We start from the raw sequence: 16157 nt of genomic DNA on the forward strand, positions 1-16157 counted from the left end.
TAGTTTTCAGCTCCAGAATTGTCATTTGGCTCTTTTTTACATTTTCTATTTCTCTGCTGAGCTTTCCTATCTTTTCATAATTTCAATTGCCTTTTACTTTTACCTACTGAGCATAGTTATAAGATAGTTTAATGTTCTTTTCTGGTAATTCCAACATATGGATCATCTCAGGATTGGCCTCTATTGATTATCTTTTCCACTTCCTGGTTCTTTGTATATCAAGAAATTTTAGATTGTATTCTGGACACTATGAATGTTTTGTTTTGGAGACTCTGAGTTCTTTTATATTTGCGAAACAATGTTGATGTTTCTGTTTGAACAGACAGCTAACTTGATTAGACTCAAGCTGCAACTGTGGTGGGCAGCAACTCAATTCATTTGCTTTCACCTTAGCTTTAAGCTGCTTTGGGTCTGTTTCATGCATGTGTGGTTCAGCAATCAGCTAGAGACTTGGGGCAGAGTCTATACACAAAATTTGGAACTTTCCTTCTTTGATATTCTTTTTGAGATTTTCTCCCTCACTTTCTTGTGCCTGTGGCTAACCCAGACTGGGTACCCTGGTTCTTCAACCCAGAAGAATTATGTGTTTTTGTTAGTTTACTTGCCCTGCACCATGATGTGACTGCAGCCTGCCCTCAGGCTAATGCCTTAAAAACAGGAAACTTAATCACTGCTGGTGCTTTCTGCTAAGCTTCAATTCCACTCCAAAATCTGCCAACTTTTCAGAACCTTTAGGTAGTTGTTGTTTGTATTTTGTTCAGAGCTTACAGTTGTTATTGGTAGAGTGGTCAGTCTGTTAAGACCTCACTCTGCCATACCAGAGGCAGAAATCTTCAACACTACTTTTTTTAAAGAAGTAATCTTTTAATTTTGAAATAATTTTGGATTTTCACAAAAGTTGCAAAGATTGTACAGAGAGGCCCTGTACACATCTCACCCAATTTCAGTTTCCTCTATCCACTTACATTATCATGGCACATTTACCAAACTAAGAAACCAATATTGGTACATCACGATTAACTAAACGCTTGACTTTATTCAGATTTCATGGTTTTTTCCAGTAATGTGCTTTTTTTGTTCTAGGATCTAATCCAGGTACCACACTGCATCTAGTTATCATGTCTCCTTAGTGGCTAGTCTATGACAGTTTCTATGTAACTTCCTGTTTTATTTTGTGAGGAAGATTTGCTCCGAGCTAACATCTATTGCCAACCTCTCTTTTTTTGCCTGAAGAAGATTAGCCCTGAGCTAACATCTGTGCCAATCTACCTCTGTTTTGTATATGGGTTGCAGCTGAGTGCACCAGACTTAACCACTATGCCACAGGGCCAGTCCCTCTGTCTTTGTTTCTTTTTTACCTTGACAGTTTTGAGGAGTACCTGGTCAGGTAACCTATAGAACACCCCTCAATTTGAGCTTGTCTGGTATTTTTCTCATGATTATGGTTATGGTTTTTGGGGAGGTATACCAAAGAGGTGAATTGCTTCTCTCACCACATTCTATTAAGGGGTACATGATATTCACATGACATCACTAGTGATATTAACCTTAATCATTTGGCTAAAGTACTGTACTTTTTGAGGAATATAATACATATAAAACTTGTTTCCACATTTTTCTTTCTTCTTAAAAAAAGTTTCATGGAAACCCCTGATTAAAGATGTCATGTAGTCCCACCTCTCACTTGAAACTGCTTCCTTTCACCTGTAACTCCAAGCAGATTAAGCAATAGGAAATGATAATATCTAGAGATATCGCTCATGGAAAAGAAGAAGATATGCAGAGAATGATACAAACACATGTTTCTTCCAAATAAGCTCTTAAAATCTTGTGGTAGGTCAATAGTGCATAACAGAATTTAATGACATGTCCTTCCTTTATTAGAAGATTAACAGCTTGGAAAATTTTAGTTATCTGGTTTTAGGATAATGCCTGAGGAGTTTGGTGGTAGTGGGGAGAGAAGAAGCAGAAAGAAAAACGTGTGCATGTGATGAACACCAACTCTTTAAGTATAAAACAAATACTGGACTTGAGGATGCAGTTGTTCAAATCAGAGGTGTGAGTTTTCGTATGCTCACCTTGAACTGAAAAGTGCCAATTGAGCATGTTCAGGATAAGAGCACAAAGATTCTCTATTCGTACATTCTCTAACCCCATCTCAGCCAAGGAGGGAGTCTTAGGAAACTAACTTTCACTCCTTGAATCATAAATTCGCTTTTGATTGTCACATCTCTACAGATTGTCAAATAAGAACCTGATGTACAACTCAGGCACTTCATTATTTCATGACAATAATTTTATTTCTACGATCAAAAACTATTTCTTTACAAAGTTCAAACTTAATTGGACTATTTCATAAAATTTCTTTCAGTGAAAGCCTGTTTCATTGGTTTGATAAGAAGAACCTGAAAGCTCAATATGCGAAACAATACCCAATCATTAGGGAAGTGGATGTTGGACAGGGGATCCTAGAGCTCTGACCACTCTATTCCACTTCCACAGTCCTTGAGGTGTTTCAGTAGAGCCCCTTTGAAAACCACTGGTCAAACCAAGATAAACGACTCCAAGAGTTCTCAATATTTACCATTACTTTTCACATATTTTAATAAAAAGCTCTCCAGGAGAAACATAAAGCATACAAGTGTCTTTATTGGAGGTGGTCACAAGATGAGTTATTGACAAAGCACAATCAGAATAAAATATTTTCCTTTAAAAAACTAGGGGAACAAAATTTGATTAACCTCCCTCTCCATCCTAGAAATTACATAGCTGACTATATTTCACAGTAGCTAACCCATGTAAATACAGGATAAGCTACGGTTCTTACCTGAAAGTGGCCACAAAGTTCACTGTGGGCCAGCCCAAGACAAAGGATTTCATAGCATTGGTGTTGCCTTCTCCCACTTCATCCACACAGCTTGCTGTCCACATGTCACTTAATTTTATTTTATTTTTTATCTTAAAGTTGTTGTTATACCTAGAAAGATAAAAACCAGACAGGACTTCTTGTCATTTTGTTTCTTAAGTTTTATGAGAACTTCTGTACTTGTGATAAGACGACAGTTTTCACTAATCATAGGAAAAGAATGTCTTATTCATTGTTTTTGTCTTCAGTGTTTACCACAGTAAATTGTAACATAGTTGGCTACCTTGGCTCAAAAAGGCCATCGTAACATTTGGTGTATCAGTCCTCATGCCTGCAATTACTGCAGCAAATAGCCATAAATTGACTACTTTATTTTTCCATATGTTGAGCATTGCATTTGGATCAAAAACTTAATTTTAAATTTACTGCCATCATAAAAAATTAATTCATTTACTATTTATAACTTGCTAACTTCCAAAAAGATTTGAGTGGCTGAATAAAAGATGAAAAATACACATTATTTATTAAAATATTTATGAAATTTTCACCTTAAGAGAGAGAGAGATGCACTAAAAAACATGACCTAGAATTAATTAGAGAAGTTTACAATGCATTTCCAACTGAGTGGTTACAAGATTTTCTAGTCTTTAGAAGCAAATGTTATTTTAAATTTCCTTTCTTAAGATTTTTTTCATAGAATTTTCCCTTATATTCTGGTTAAAATTAAAAAACTGTAGCCGAAAAACAGACCTAAACTAAACTGGGGGGGGGAAAAAAAAGAGGCCAGGAAGTATTATATTTAAGTAGAGTTGATGCAATTAATATTCATCTCTGGGGACCCAGGAGGTGATCTACTTTAAGTCGACAATGAAATTGCTTTTTGACAATTTATGTCTAATCCCCCTCAGAACCCTGATATTGAAACCACTATATCTTTTGACCTAATTCACTGATTTAATGCTCATAATGGACCTGAGACTTAAATAGGTAGAAAGCACTGGGAAGGATAAAGAGAATGCCCAGGGAAACTTGGGCACTTGCTATCATTCAGAACTATTTGTGGAAACACCGAAATCTAAAATGAAACCAAAGTACTTCATATGGAAGTCTCCCTAAGACTCCCGTGAAATATTTAAAGCTAAAACTCCTCAGTAGGATTTATAAAATCAAAAAAGATTTTCAAGGAACTATACATGAAGGATAGTCTAGATTCAAAGCCTCATTTATGCTTCCCGTAGGGGACACTGAATATAAGTGTGATAGGAAAGTGCCTTGTGACACAATGGCTTCTTTCTAGATTTCATTTCAATATTTTTCATCCTATTACTATAAATCTTTAGACTTTTTAATGAAAAAGACTCACCTGAAAATCTAATTTGATTTTTCTTTTTAAACTCTTCTCTCTTCATGGCAACTGTTTAGGTAATATAAAACCAAAACTACAAATCTTTTGGAAGGAAAGGTATGTTTCCATACCCTTTTTCACATACTTTGTGTTTCCTAATACAAGTCTTCCTCTATGTTAGACACGTCAGATACTATGTGGGAACTTCTATATCTGCGGACCTGGAAATAAGTCATTCCAACGATTCTTTCCCTAGATCAATAAAGTGCCAAGATTATCTACCCCCAATACAAAAAACAGAGCTCTCTAGAAATGTAAACAATGACTTACATTCTAATGGCTAATATTTATTGAGAACTCACCATGTTCCAGTCATTGTTGTAAACAATTTGCATATATTATTTAGTTTAATCCTCAAACATTTTACAGAGAAGGAAACGGAATCATAGGGAGATTAAGTAACTTGCCAAAAGTCAAACAGCTTAAGTAGCAGGGCTAGAATCTGAACTTGAGCAGTGTTGACTCCAGAGTTTAGTTAAGCTCTTAACCACTATGCATCCATAACAAGCCCTGGATATCGCCATTCTTATAAAGCACCTGGATGGGAGCATCTTTCCATGAAGTTTCCTTCAGCTTTTCTATCTTCAGCCTCACTTTTTCATCTCTCCATAGCTACAAGGCTTTCTGTTGGGATTATTTATTATAGAGGTGGGGGGAGAAAGCTCATGGACATTTATGTCCATAAAGCTAGATGGACTAGCTTGAAAATATTTGAAACAAATATTCCAATAAAGCTTTATATTAAGATGGATAGTCCTGAGGTCCTAGTGTGTTTCTTTAGATTTTTCACTCTCAATTTCCCATAGTATTAGATTATTCCAATAGAAATTAAAAAGTATGAATCTAATGTGAACTGGCTGAAAGGAGAAAACAATAACCCCTCAAATCAATTCTTTATTTCTACAATGTAGCTTCTTACTACAAAATTATTAAAATGAGAGATATATTTCTTTACTTTCCTACGCTCCAATCTTTATACTGGAAGGAATCCCAGTGAACTGTTGAAATATACAGGATTCTAGGGAGATTTCCCTCCATTCTAAGATGGAGATGTTTTATTAAATATGTTTTTGGGTAGAGATCATGATGACGGTAATTCTACTGATAATGAATTAATAATCAGAACTTTTTTCTCTTCGTCTTTTTGACCAAAACAGAACTCATTAATATTTCTCTATTTGATTATAAAATATGAGAATAGCAATGCTTAAGAGGTATGAAGAAGTAGAGTTACTTCCTTTTAGTAAATTCCAAATGAATGCTCTATAGCTATTAATAGAGAGAATATTAACTTTTTTCTAAACACTTCAATGTTTGTAAAACCTTACTTTAGAAAGTGAAAAGCCATAATTCTACTGGAAAATAGAATTTTATTTAACTTTATAATAAATATAAAAAGTGGTCCCTAATGTCCCTTCCAGCTTTAATACTTGTTCTAATTCAGTATGGAAAAGAATGACAATAAACTCAAAACAATTTTAGGCAAACATTGTCAACATTCAGCAAAAAATGGAGTGAATAAAATACTTTAGCCAATAAAAGGAAGAGTTTTAAAACCCTCTGTATTATTATACTCACTAAAATCCACTTAGTTTGACTAAATAAATATGTGACAGCTGGTCAATTACTTATCCCACTTGAGTTTATTTCTATAGCATCAACCTAAGGACTGAAAGCAGTTTCTAAACGGAGCCTAAAGATGAGCTGAAGTAACATCGAACTAAGGCAGTGAATTTGTTCACTAAGTACATGATTAAAGACTAAATAACTCAGATTATTTCAACAAATTAATAGATCCAAGGTACGACCCAATCCTCCATCCAAGGGTGAGAAGTGATAGGGAAGACAGAGGTTTGCTATTACAGGGGGCTATTTCTTCTTGGTTCCTATTTATTTCAGAAAAAAAATTAAGTTCTTTCATATTAAGAAGGATCTGTGAATATATCCAAATGTTTGCTTTCAGAATGATCATATAAGCAATTTCCTGAAAAACGGTGGTCAAAATTTTTGCAAAGTGGGGGGCTGGCCCGGTGGCACAGCGGTTAAGTTCGCACGTTCCGCTTCTCGGCGGCCCGGGGTTCGCTGGTTCGGATCCCGGGTGCGGACATGGCACTGCTTGGCAGCCATGCTGTGGTAGGCGTCCCACGTATAAACTAGAGGAAGATGGACACGGATGTTATCTCAGAGCCAGGCTTCCTCAGCAAAAAGAGGAGGACTGGCAGTAGTTAGCTCAGGGCTAATCTTCCTCAAAAAAAAAAAAAATTTTTTTTGCAAAGTGGCAGTATTCAATAATAATGATTATCTCCTCAAATCTATGTGTTTTCTCTATCTCAAGGGTCTTGGGTTCATGCCCCTTTCAAATCCACTTAGATCACTCACACTTTTTAATATCCCCAATAAGCATAGAAAGTACTTAAAATAATCTTGCATGAATTGAATTTCTTAAATAAAAATAGCATTAAATTAATTGATATAGATTTTGTTGCTTCATAAAAACACTTACGTGGACCCACAAAGTAACCTCAAAAGCAGAATGTGGAAAATAATGGTGTACACTTTATGTGAGAAAGGGACAATCAAAACAAAATGTCAGCTACAGAAGTAGATGATAGGCACAGACTTTGCCAACAGTCCCCCCTTATCCTTGATTTTGCTCTCTGCAGTTTCAGTTACCCGGGGTCAACTGTGGTCTGAAAATAACACTACACTACAACGTTAATGTCATCCGCCTCACTTCATCTCATCGTGTAGGCACTGTATCATCTCATCATCACAAGATGATGAAGGATGAGTACAGTACAATAAGGTATTTTGAGAGAGAGATGACATTCACATAACTTTTATTACAATATATTGTTATAATTGTTCTATTTTACTATTAGTTATTTCTAATATCCTACTGTGCCTAATTTATAAATTAAACTTTATCATAAGTATGTATATGTAGGAAAAAACATAGTATATATAGAGTTTGGTACTATCCACGGTTTCAGGCATCCTCTGGGGGTTTTGGAATGTATCCCCCACAGATAAGGGGGGACTACTGTACATTTAAAATAGCAATTTTCTAGTGGGAAAGAAACTGTAATTATATAAAAGCTTTTTAGCAAAACATTATGTAGGTTACATAAAACTATTTAGATGCTAGTAATATTCAAAACAGTAAACTACTTCAAGTAAGAAAACAAGTCTTCTACTTTAAAGATTATCATAATTGCTAAGGAAAAAAAATCCAAAAAAGGTGAAGGAAAATACTTTCCTCTGTAAGAACTGAATACATGTTACATGTAAATATTCTTTAAGGTTCTAAAGTGCAGGAAATAAATTACACAGTCATGTGTGGCTTAACAATGGGGATGCAGTCTGGGAAATTTGTCATTAGACAATTTCATCGTTGTGCAAACATCGTATGTACTTACACAAACCTAGATGGTATAGCCTACTACTCACCTAGGCTATATGGTACTAATCTTATGGGACCACCATCGTAGAGTGGTCCTTCACTGACTGAAATGTTGTTATGTGGCACAGGACTGTACTATAATATGTTTCTGTTGTTTGCTTATCTACCTCTAGGCTGAGCACAAAGCTATGCACATAATGAGCACACTGTGAAACAGCAGAAAGGGCCAGCCATTGGAAGTTAGGCCTACATTAAAACCCCAGCTCAGTCATTTCCTAGTATTTGACCTTGGACAACCCTCTCTGAGTCTCAGTGTCCAATATCTAAAACAATTCTTGTCTTGGGGGATTGTTAGGAAAGTTAAATGAGGTCTTCGTGATTCTCTTATTAACACCTAGCATACAGAACCTATCCAATACATTTTAAATAAAGGAACAGTAACTAATCTACATTTAAAAAAATAACATTTGTGCCTCTATCAATAGGCCTCTATCAGCAGCATAAAGCTTCAAAAGGACCTGGTACAAAGTCTTGGATGGAGAGACATTTTTTCCTCTATATTCCTCATAACATCATATCCACTTCCAAAACTATATTTGTAGGCATTACTTTTATTCAAAACATATTCTGGGCTCTGTTACTGATTTCTAGTTTTATTCCATTGTGGTTAGAAAAGATACTTGGTTAAGATTTCAATGTTAATAATTTTGTTAAGACTTGAGATATCACCTCACACCTGCTACAATGGCTATTATAAAAAAAGCATCCCCCAAACAAAACAAATAAACAAAAAAGCCAAAAGACAACGAGCGTTGGTGAGGATGTGGAGAAACTGGAACCCTTGTACACTGTTGGTGGGAATGCAAATTGGTGCAGTCACTGTGGAAAACTATATGGAAGTTCCTTGAAAAATTAGAACCAACCATATGATCCAGCAACCCAGCTACTGAGTATTTATCAAAGGATTGAAATCAAGATCTTGAAGAGATATTAGCACTCCCAAGTTCAAGGAAGTACTATTTACGATAGCCAAGATGTGGAAACAAACTAAATGTCCAGTGACAGATGAATGGATAAAGAAAATGTGGTACATACATATAATCGAACATTATTTAGCCTTAAAAAAGAAGGAAATCCTTCAATATGCAACAGTATTGATGAGCCTGGAAGACATTATGCTAAGTGAAATAAGCAAGTCACAGAAGAATAAATACTGCACAATTTCACTTATAGGAAGTATCTAAAATAGTCAAAATCGTAGAATCAGAGTGGAATGTTGGTTGCCAAGGGCTGAGGGGAGGAGGAAAATGAGGAGCTGCTAATTAATGAGCATAAAGTTTCAGTTGTACAAGAATAAATTCTAGAGATCTGCTGTACAACATTGTGCCTATTAGTTGACAATACTCTATTGCATACTTAAAAATTTAAGAGGGTAGATCTCATGTTAAGTGTTCTTACCACAATAAAAAAAGACATTTTTCCTAAGGAAAAAACTTAATACACTCTTAAATAGTTTTCTTAGCTTTGTCTTTGCCTCTAATTTTTTAAAAAATATATTGACAGTTCATTGAGCATTCTATATCATTTCTTACTAGGTGAGTATTTAGTTAGATCCTTGCACTTGCCACAAAAGACAGGCTCATTTAATGGTTAAAAAACCCTCAAAAACAAAAAACTAAATGGTTGAGCAAATCTACGAAATCTATAAGAAAAGGAGTGGGTAAGTAATAGAGACAGCACACCACATATTGGTTAAAAGCATGGACTCTGAAATAAGATAGACCTACATTCAAATGTGGGCTTAACTAATTACTTTGTGATCTTGGGGAAGTCACTTACCCGAGTATCAAATTCTTCTGTAAAATGAGAAAAGTAACATCAACTTGATAGAACAGTCATAAGGGTTAAAGTCTTTAGATACCTAACATACAATAAGATCCCCATAAGTGTGAGGTCTCTACTGCTATTAATACCACTCAGATTAAATATAGTGTTTGCAAAATTACTACTTAGCAAAGCTCATGTCTTATTCATGACACGGCATAACTTAGCTGTGAAAGTACGGATAGCAGAAAAAAGTGTTTACTATTCTCTAGTGACTAAAAATCTCTTTGATGAGATTGGATTTGTTAAAATACTCTTATCTTTTACATTTCATAAACAAGGAGAATGGAGCATAGACCAAGTAGCAAGCACCATGTTCTAGGCTGGGTGTTAAGTGCACTGGCATTTAGTGTTGAGCGGAAAGCAAACTCTTTTGGTTATACCTAAAGTATATTCCCAACATGTCTGTATCCTCCATTAAACTGCCATTTCCCAGATAAAGTCCTCATTATCTCACATCAGGACTACTACAATAACCTGTTCAGTCTCCTTGTTTCTACTCTTGCCTACCCTCTAATCCATTATTTATCATAGCTAGAACAATATTATAAAAATATGACCTACATTATGCTACTCCCCTAACTGAAACCCTTTGGAATAAAATCCAAACTTCTTATCATACCTTTGTGGTACCTAGCCTGTAAGACAGCTCCCAATGTTTCCTGCTTCCTGAAATTCACACCCTGTGTAGTTCCCTTCCACACTGTACCAACGTTGGTCTGTGTGGCCAATAGGATACATCAGAAATGATGGTATGCCACTTGCAAAAAGGTTATAAAAGACTGTGGCTTCTATTTTGGGTGTTCTCTTGCTTGCCTACTCTCTTCTTCACTCTCTTCGATCTTTCACTCTGAAGGAAGCAATACCATGATATGAGCAGCCCTGTGGAGAGTTCCATGTGGAGAGGAACTTCAGCTTCTGGATAATAGCCAGTGAGGAACGAAGGCCTTCCAGCATCCACGTGAGTGAGCTGGGAAGCGGATTCATCCTCTAGCTCCAGCTGAGCTTTGAGATAACCATAACCCTGGTGGTTGCTTGACTGCAACCTCCTGAAGGTCCTTGAGCCAGAACCACCAGCTAAGCCACTCCCAGATTCCTGAGTCAGAGAAACTGTATAAGATGTTTATAGTTACAAACTGTTACGTTTTTTGGTAATTTGTTATACAGCAATAATTAATACAGCCTACAAAGGTCCTGATAACCCGATCCTTGTCTGTTTCTTCGATCTCAATTCACATATTACTCTCCTCCTGCTCATTATGCTCCAGTTACATAGGGCTTCTTCTAACTCCTCCAAAGGGCCAAGCTTTCCCTGCCATCTTTGGACCTGCTGTGCCCTCTGCCTAGAATGCTCATTCTCTTGATATTTGAATGGCTGGTTGCTTTTCCTCCTTCCATGATTTTTCCCCTGACTTTCCCCCTAATTAATATATATCCCATATTTTACTTCACTCAGCACTGTATTTTCTTCATAGCACTAATCACAAGCCATAATTTTCCCCACACATATTAGAATGAAAGTGCCAAGAATGCAGGGACCACATCGATCACATTTTTCATTGTATCCTCTATATTTATTCAGAGCATGGCACACAGTGGGACCTAAATGAATACTTGTTGAGTGATTAAACAATTGAAATTTTTTTTTGCAAAAACAAAACAAACATAAAACTCACTTCAGATGTTAGCTATGGTAATAGAGGCCAGACATTCTTACAGTAAGCATTGAATAGAAAGGTTATCTTTGTCAGTGGAAACGCCATTTTATAATGATAACCGGGACAGAACATACGGTATACTTACTTGATTTTGGCCACAACAAACAGATCATTGAACAGGAAAAGATGCCGCTCCTGCCTCTGCAGGCCTCTTTTGAGTTCTACCCGGCCATCAATTAGCAGGGTCCTACTGGAGCACACAAATGATGACAGAAATGCACATGTGTCCATGCTAGCAGAAGGACTTTCCCTGTAACAGACCAAACACCACAGATCTTTAGTCAAATGATCAAATAGAGAGGATCAATTTCTATAAAATTATAGCTTATAGTTGGTCAAGAAATATAAAACTTTATAATTTTTTTAATGCAATGGCATAGTTTCCTAACTGGTCCCCAGTCTATCTCCACACAGTAGTCTTTTAACATTTCATTATGAAAATTTTCAAACATAAAGCAAAGTTGAAAGTTTTATAATAAACACATGTATACCCCAACATGGATTCTTCTATTAGAATTTTATTATACTTGCTTTATCATATACCTATCCAACTATCTATCCTTCTATCTTCTCATTAATCCACTTTATTTTTGGCATTTCAGTGTAAACTGCATACAACAGTACATTTCCCCTTAAAGATGTCAGCATGAATAGCATTAACTAGAGTTCAATATTTATAATTTTTAAAAACGTATACTCAATGAAATGCATAAATTTTAGGTATATATTCAATGAGTTTTGACAAATGTTTTCACCTGTGTAATCTAAACCTTTATCAGGATATAGAACATTATCATCACTCCAAAAAAATTTCCTCTCGTTCCTTTCAATTATTACCTGAATTAGCTGAAGATGGCCTCTATGTATTGGCCCCTGGGTTGCTTATTTCTTCACTGCAGGCTGAGGCCCACTAGCTTAAAATTCTGCTGGCACCAAACTCAAATTTTTACACGCCAATTATTTAAAAAATAGCTCAAACAAGCAGATTTTTACTCATTTATAGCTTGCTTGCTTTGCATACTTCACAAAACTACACTCAACATTCGCTAGCCGTTGATAAGACAGAGCCTTGTGGTTATAAGACCTGAAGTCACCACCACCCTTCAGAGCTCTCTGACCTAGAGACTCTCTGCTGTGCTACTGAATGACAGAGACACCCTCTCCAGTCTCCCTCACCTCAGGAGTTCCCTTGCCCTCCTCCCCTTCTGCTGGTGGTCCTTTGACCACAAGTCTCTAGACACTCGTGAGGAACTTCCTTTCTCATGCAACCCTGCCAATGGTCGTCTCTTTCTCCTTATCAGCCCCCAGATCCCTCAAATTCCTTACAACAGTGAATCCTCACCCCATTACCCACCAAGGCAACCACTATTCTGATTCTTTTTCTCCACTGAAGATTAATTTTGCCTGTTCTAGGGTTTCATATAAATGGAACCATAGTATGTATTCTTTTAGGTAACATTTACTCAGCATCTTTCTGTTACGTTTATTAGTAATCTATTCCTTTATTTTGCTGAATAGTATTCCACTATATAAACACATCAAAGTTCGTGTATCCATTCTCCTACTGATGAACACCTAGGCTCTTTCCAGTTTTTAGCTATTATGAGTAAAACCACTATTAAATGTTGTATTGGTCTTCTTGTGACCTATGTTTTCATTTCTCTTAGACAAATACCTCAGAGTGGAATTGTTGAGTCACAGAGTAGGTGTATGTTTAATTTTAGAAGAAACTGCCGGTTAGTTTTCCAAAGTGGCTGTACAAATTTATATTGCTAACAATGTTGTAGGAGAGTTCCAGTTGCTCCATAACCTTGCCAACATTCGATATTGTCAGTCTTTTAAATTTTGGCCATTCTAGTGGATGTATATAGTAGCATCTCATTAAATCTTTAATTTACATTTCTTTGATGACTGATGATGTTGAACATACATGTTCTTATTGGTCATTTACATATCTTTATTTGTGAACTGTCTTCAAATCTTTTGCCTGTTTTTAAAAAATTGGGTTATGTATCTTTTATTATTGCATTGTAGGGATATTTTATACATCCTGGATGCTCATCCTTCATCAGGTATATGTTTTGCAAATATCTTCTCCAAGTCTGTTGCTTGCTTGTACACTTTCTTGTTTTTTTGATGAAAAGTTTTTAATTTTGATGAAGTGTAATTTATCATTTTTTTGGAATTGCATTTGTTTTCTGTGACCTTTCTAAGAAATCTTTGCTCATCCTCAAGCCATGAAGATATTCTCCTATGTTTTCCACTAAAATCTGTATGATTTTAGTTTTTACATCTAAGTCTATGACTCATCTCAAATTAATTTTGGTTTACAGTATAACTACAGGCTAAGGTTCACTTTGTTTTTTTATATGGACACCTTATTATTCCAGCAACATGTGCACAAAAGACTTTCCCTTCCTCAGTGGATTACTTTGGCACCTTTGTTGAAAATCACGTGGCTATAAAGCATGGGTCTGTTACCGGGCTCTCTCTTCTGTTCCACTGATCTATTTGTTAATTCTTATGCCAGAACCACATTGTCATATTATTCTGTCTTTACAGTAAATCATGAAATTAGCTAGTGTAAATCCACCAACTTTACTTTTCTTTTTTGAGCTTGCTTTGAATAATCTATATCCTTTATATTTCCATATACATTTTAGAGATTACTAAAGATGAAGAACACAGGAGGGAAAGCCTATTGTGGCTGGGCAAGAAGAGATGAGCTCAGTTTCAAATACACTGAGTTTGAAATTATCAGTGGACTAGGTGGCATGGGGAAATTAGGCAGGCAGCTAGCACTTAGAAGAGAAGTCAGAAGTAGAGATGTAGATTTAGTAATCATACAAAGACAAGCGCATAAGTAATACTATGGGAATGGCTAGAACTGCTGGGGGAAGGAGCAGAGAATAAGAAAGAAGGTAAAAAATACATCCCTGATAAAATATGTAATTTGAAGAGGTGAAGAAAGGAGCATCTGTGAACAAAGTGGAGACTGATGAATAAAGTAGCAGTAGAAGAAGAATAACAAGCAGTGATGGTCTGGAGTGCTGAAACAGGTAGAGGGGATAACAAGCTGAAGACTGAGAGGATGTCTGGGAAAGAATTATCAGCATAAAGATCTTCAAGAAAACAGTTCCAGGAGAGTGGTGAGGGCAGAACTCAAATGGCCTGGGGCTTGAGGAGTGAAAGAATGAGAAGTGAAGAATTAAAGGCAGGAACTCTGGTCATTTTTTAGCAACTTAACATTAGAAGGTGACTTTAAGAGGAAAGGTAGGAAGAGGAGAGAAACAATCAGCCTTGAAGGCAGGTATTATTAACTCTCATTTTACAGATTTGGAAGCTGATGTTCAGAGCAGTTAAAATATACTGCTATTAAGTGAAGTCCTGGGATTTACAAGTAAGTAAGGTTTCAAAACATGTACTTTTAAAAATTCTATGTAGCCTTTCTAAAGGACAAGCACTTCATTTACATTGACTCAGATCCCTCCTCCACCCATGGTAACTGAGCTCAGTAGTTTAGAACTTAATGAGGGCTGAGGCAAGAAGTGGGCTAATCTAAGCCTTTTTGCTGAGTACTGTGACATGGTGGGTTCCTCATCTGTAAGTTAAGGCAGTTGGAATAGAAGATCTTCAAATTCCTTTTATAATTTGTATATGGAACTAACTATAATAACATGTACTCAAATGGTGGAATAAGATCACTGATGAGAGGGAAACAGATAATAGATAGGGTTAGCTACCTCTGTTAAGCAACCCTATCCTAGAGTATGTTTTATAAATGCAGGGCTAAGCATACTTGAGAGTCACCTCAGGGAAATAAGCTAGAGTTGAAATAAAATAAAATAAGCAATAGTAATAACAATGATAACAAGAACTAAGAGACATCTCTTTATTAGTCTAGTTTTTAAAAGAAGCTCAAAGAACAAGAATTCATTAGGGTCTCCATCAAAGTATAGAGTATAAGAGAGCATGCCTTGTCATCCTAAGTATCTGGTTCCCATGGCGGCCACAATAAATAGAGATTCTGGCTTATCTATGTTCCTTGGGTCTGAATAGTATGGGTCACAGTGTCTGATCTCTCCTAGGAATACCAAAAGGTTGAGGACCAGACACTATCCTGATAACTCTGCAAGGTAATGCCTGAGTGGTCAGCCATCCCTTCTTCCTTTATAGTTGTTCTCAAATTGTGGTCCCCTGCAAGCAGCACCATCATCAACTAGGAACTTCATTTTTCTTTTTGCTGAGGAAGATCTGCCCTGAGCTAATATCTGTGCCAATCTTCCTTTATTTTGTATGTGGGTCACTACCATAGCATGGCTGCCAAGGAGTGATGTAGGTCCATGTCCAGGAACTGAACCTGGACCACCGAAATGGAGCACCCTGAACTTAACCACTAAGCCACAGGGCTGGCCCCAAGAACGGCTTAAAAACACAAATTCTCAGGCCCACCTCAAACTTACTGAATCAGAAACTCTGGAGGTTGGCTCAGCATACTGTATTTTAACAAGCCATTCAGATGATTCTTTCTACTGCATGTTGAAGTTTAAGAATCACTGCTTTCTTATGACTCTATAACACATTCTGGCTCTAACACTCCAAAATTCTACAACTATGTATTCAAAGTAAGTCTAAGTAGCGTGTAATTCTACTTCAGGTAAGGTGAACTTCTGAGAGTTGTTCCATCATTTCCTGTGGTTTTTGAGGTACACTTACTTCTCCTAATAAGTCTATTATTCTCACTAATTATGCTCACTAATTACTAATTAAGCACATAACTATGTATAATTTAAAGAGATGTGTAAGTGCATAACAAAGCAAGTAAATCATGGAGAGTCCTTTGAAAGAAATGGGAAAGGGAGTTTTTATGTTTGACATTAT

General features: G+C 36.3%; 1 protein-coding gene and 1 long non-coding RNA gene across 6 annotated transcripts in view; one reads left to right on the forward strand and one right to left on the reverse strand.

The window, feature by feature from the left end:
- Nucleotides 1-16157, reverse strand: part of ARHGAP20 (Rho GTPase activating protein 20) — a 117780-nt gene that overhangs the window by 42873 nt on the left and 58750 nt on the right. For all 5 annotated transcript variants that reach the window (XM_070272756.1, XM_001499897.6, XM_023644766.2 and 2 more), the window contains exons 3-4: nt 11362-11526; nt 2828-2977 (exon numbers count right to left, since the gene is read on the reverse strand). In XM_070272756.1, the coding sequence (XP_070128857.1) occupies nt 2828-2977; nt 11362-11526 (315 nt within the window). The remainder of the gene's footprint in view (nt 1-2827; nt 2978-11361; nt 11527-16157) is intronic.
- LOC138924970 (uncharacterized) overlaps nt 1-16157 on the forward strand; it is a 72493-nt gene that overhangs the window by 7499 nt on the left and 48837 nt on the right. The gene's annotated exons all lie outside the window — the stretch shown is intronic.

The sequence above is a fragment of the Equus caballus genome, chromosome 7, assembly GCF_041296265.1.
Source record: "Equus caballus isolate H_3958 breed thoroughbred chromosome 7, TB-T2T, whole genome shotgun sequence".
Classification (NCBI taxonomy): Eukaryota; Metazoa; Chordata; class Mammalia; order Perissodactyla; family Equidae; genus Equus; species Equus caballus.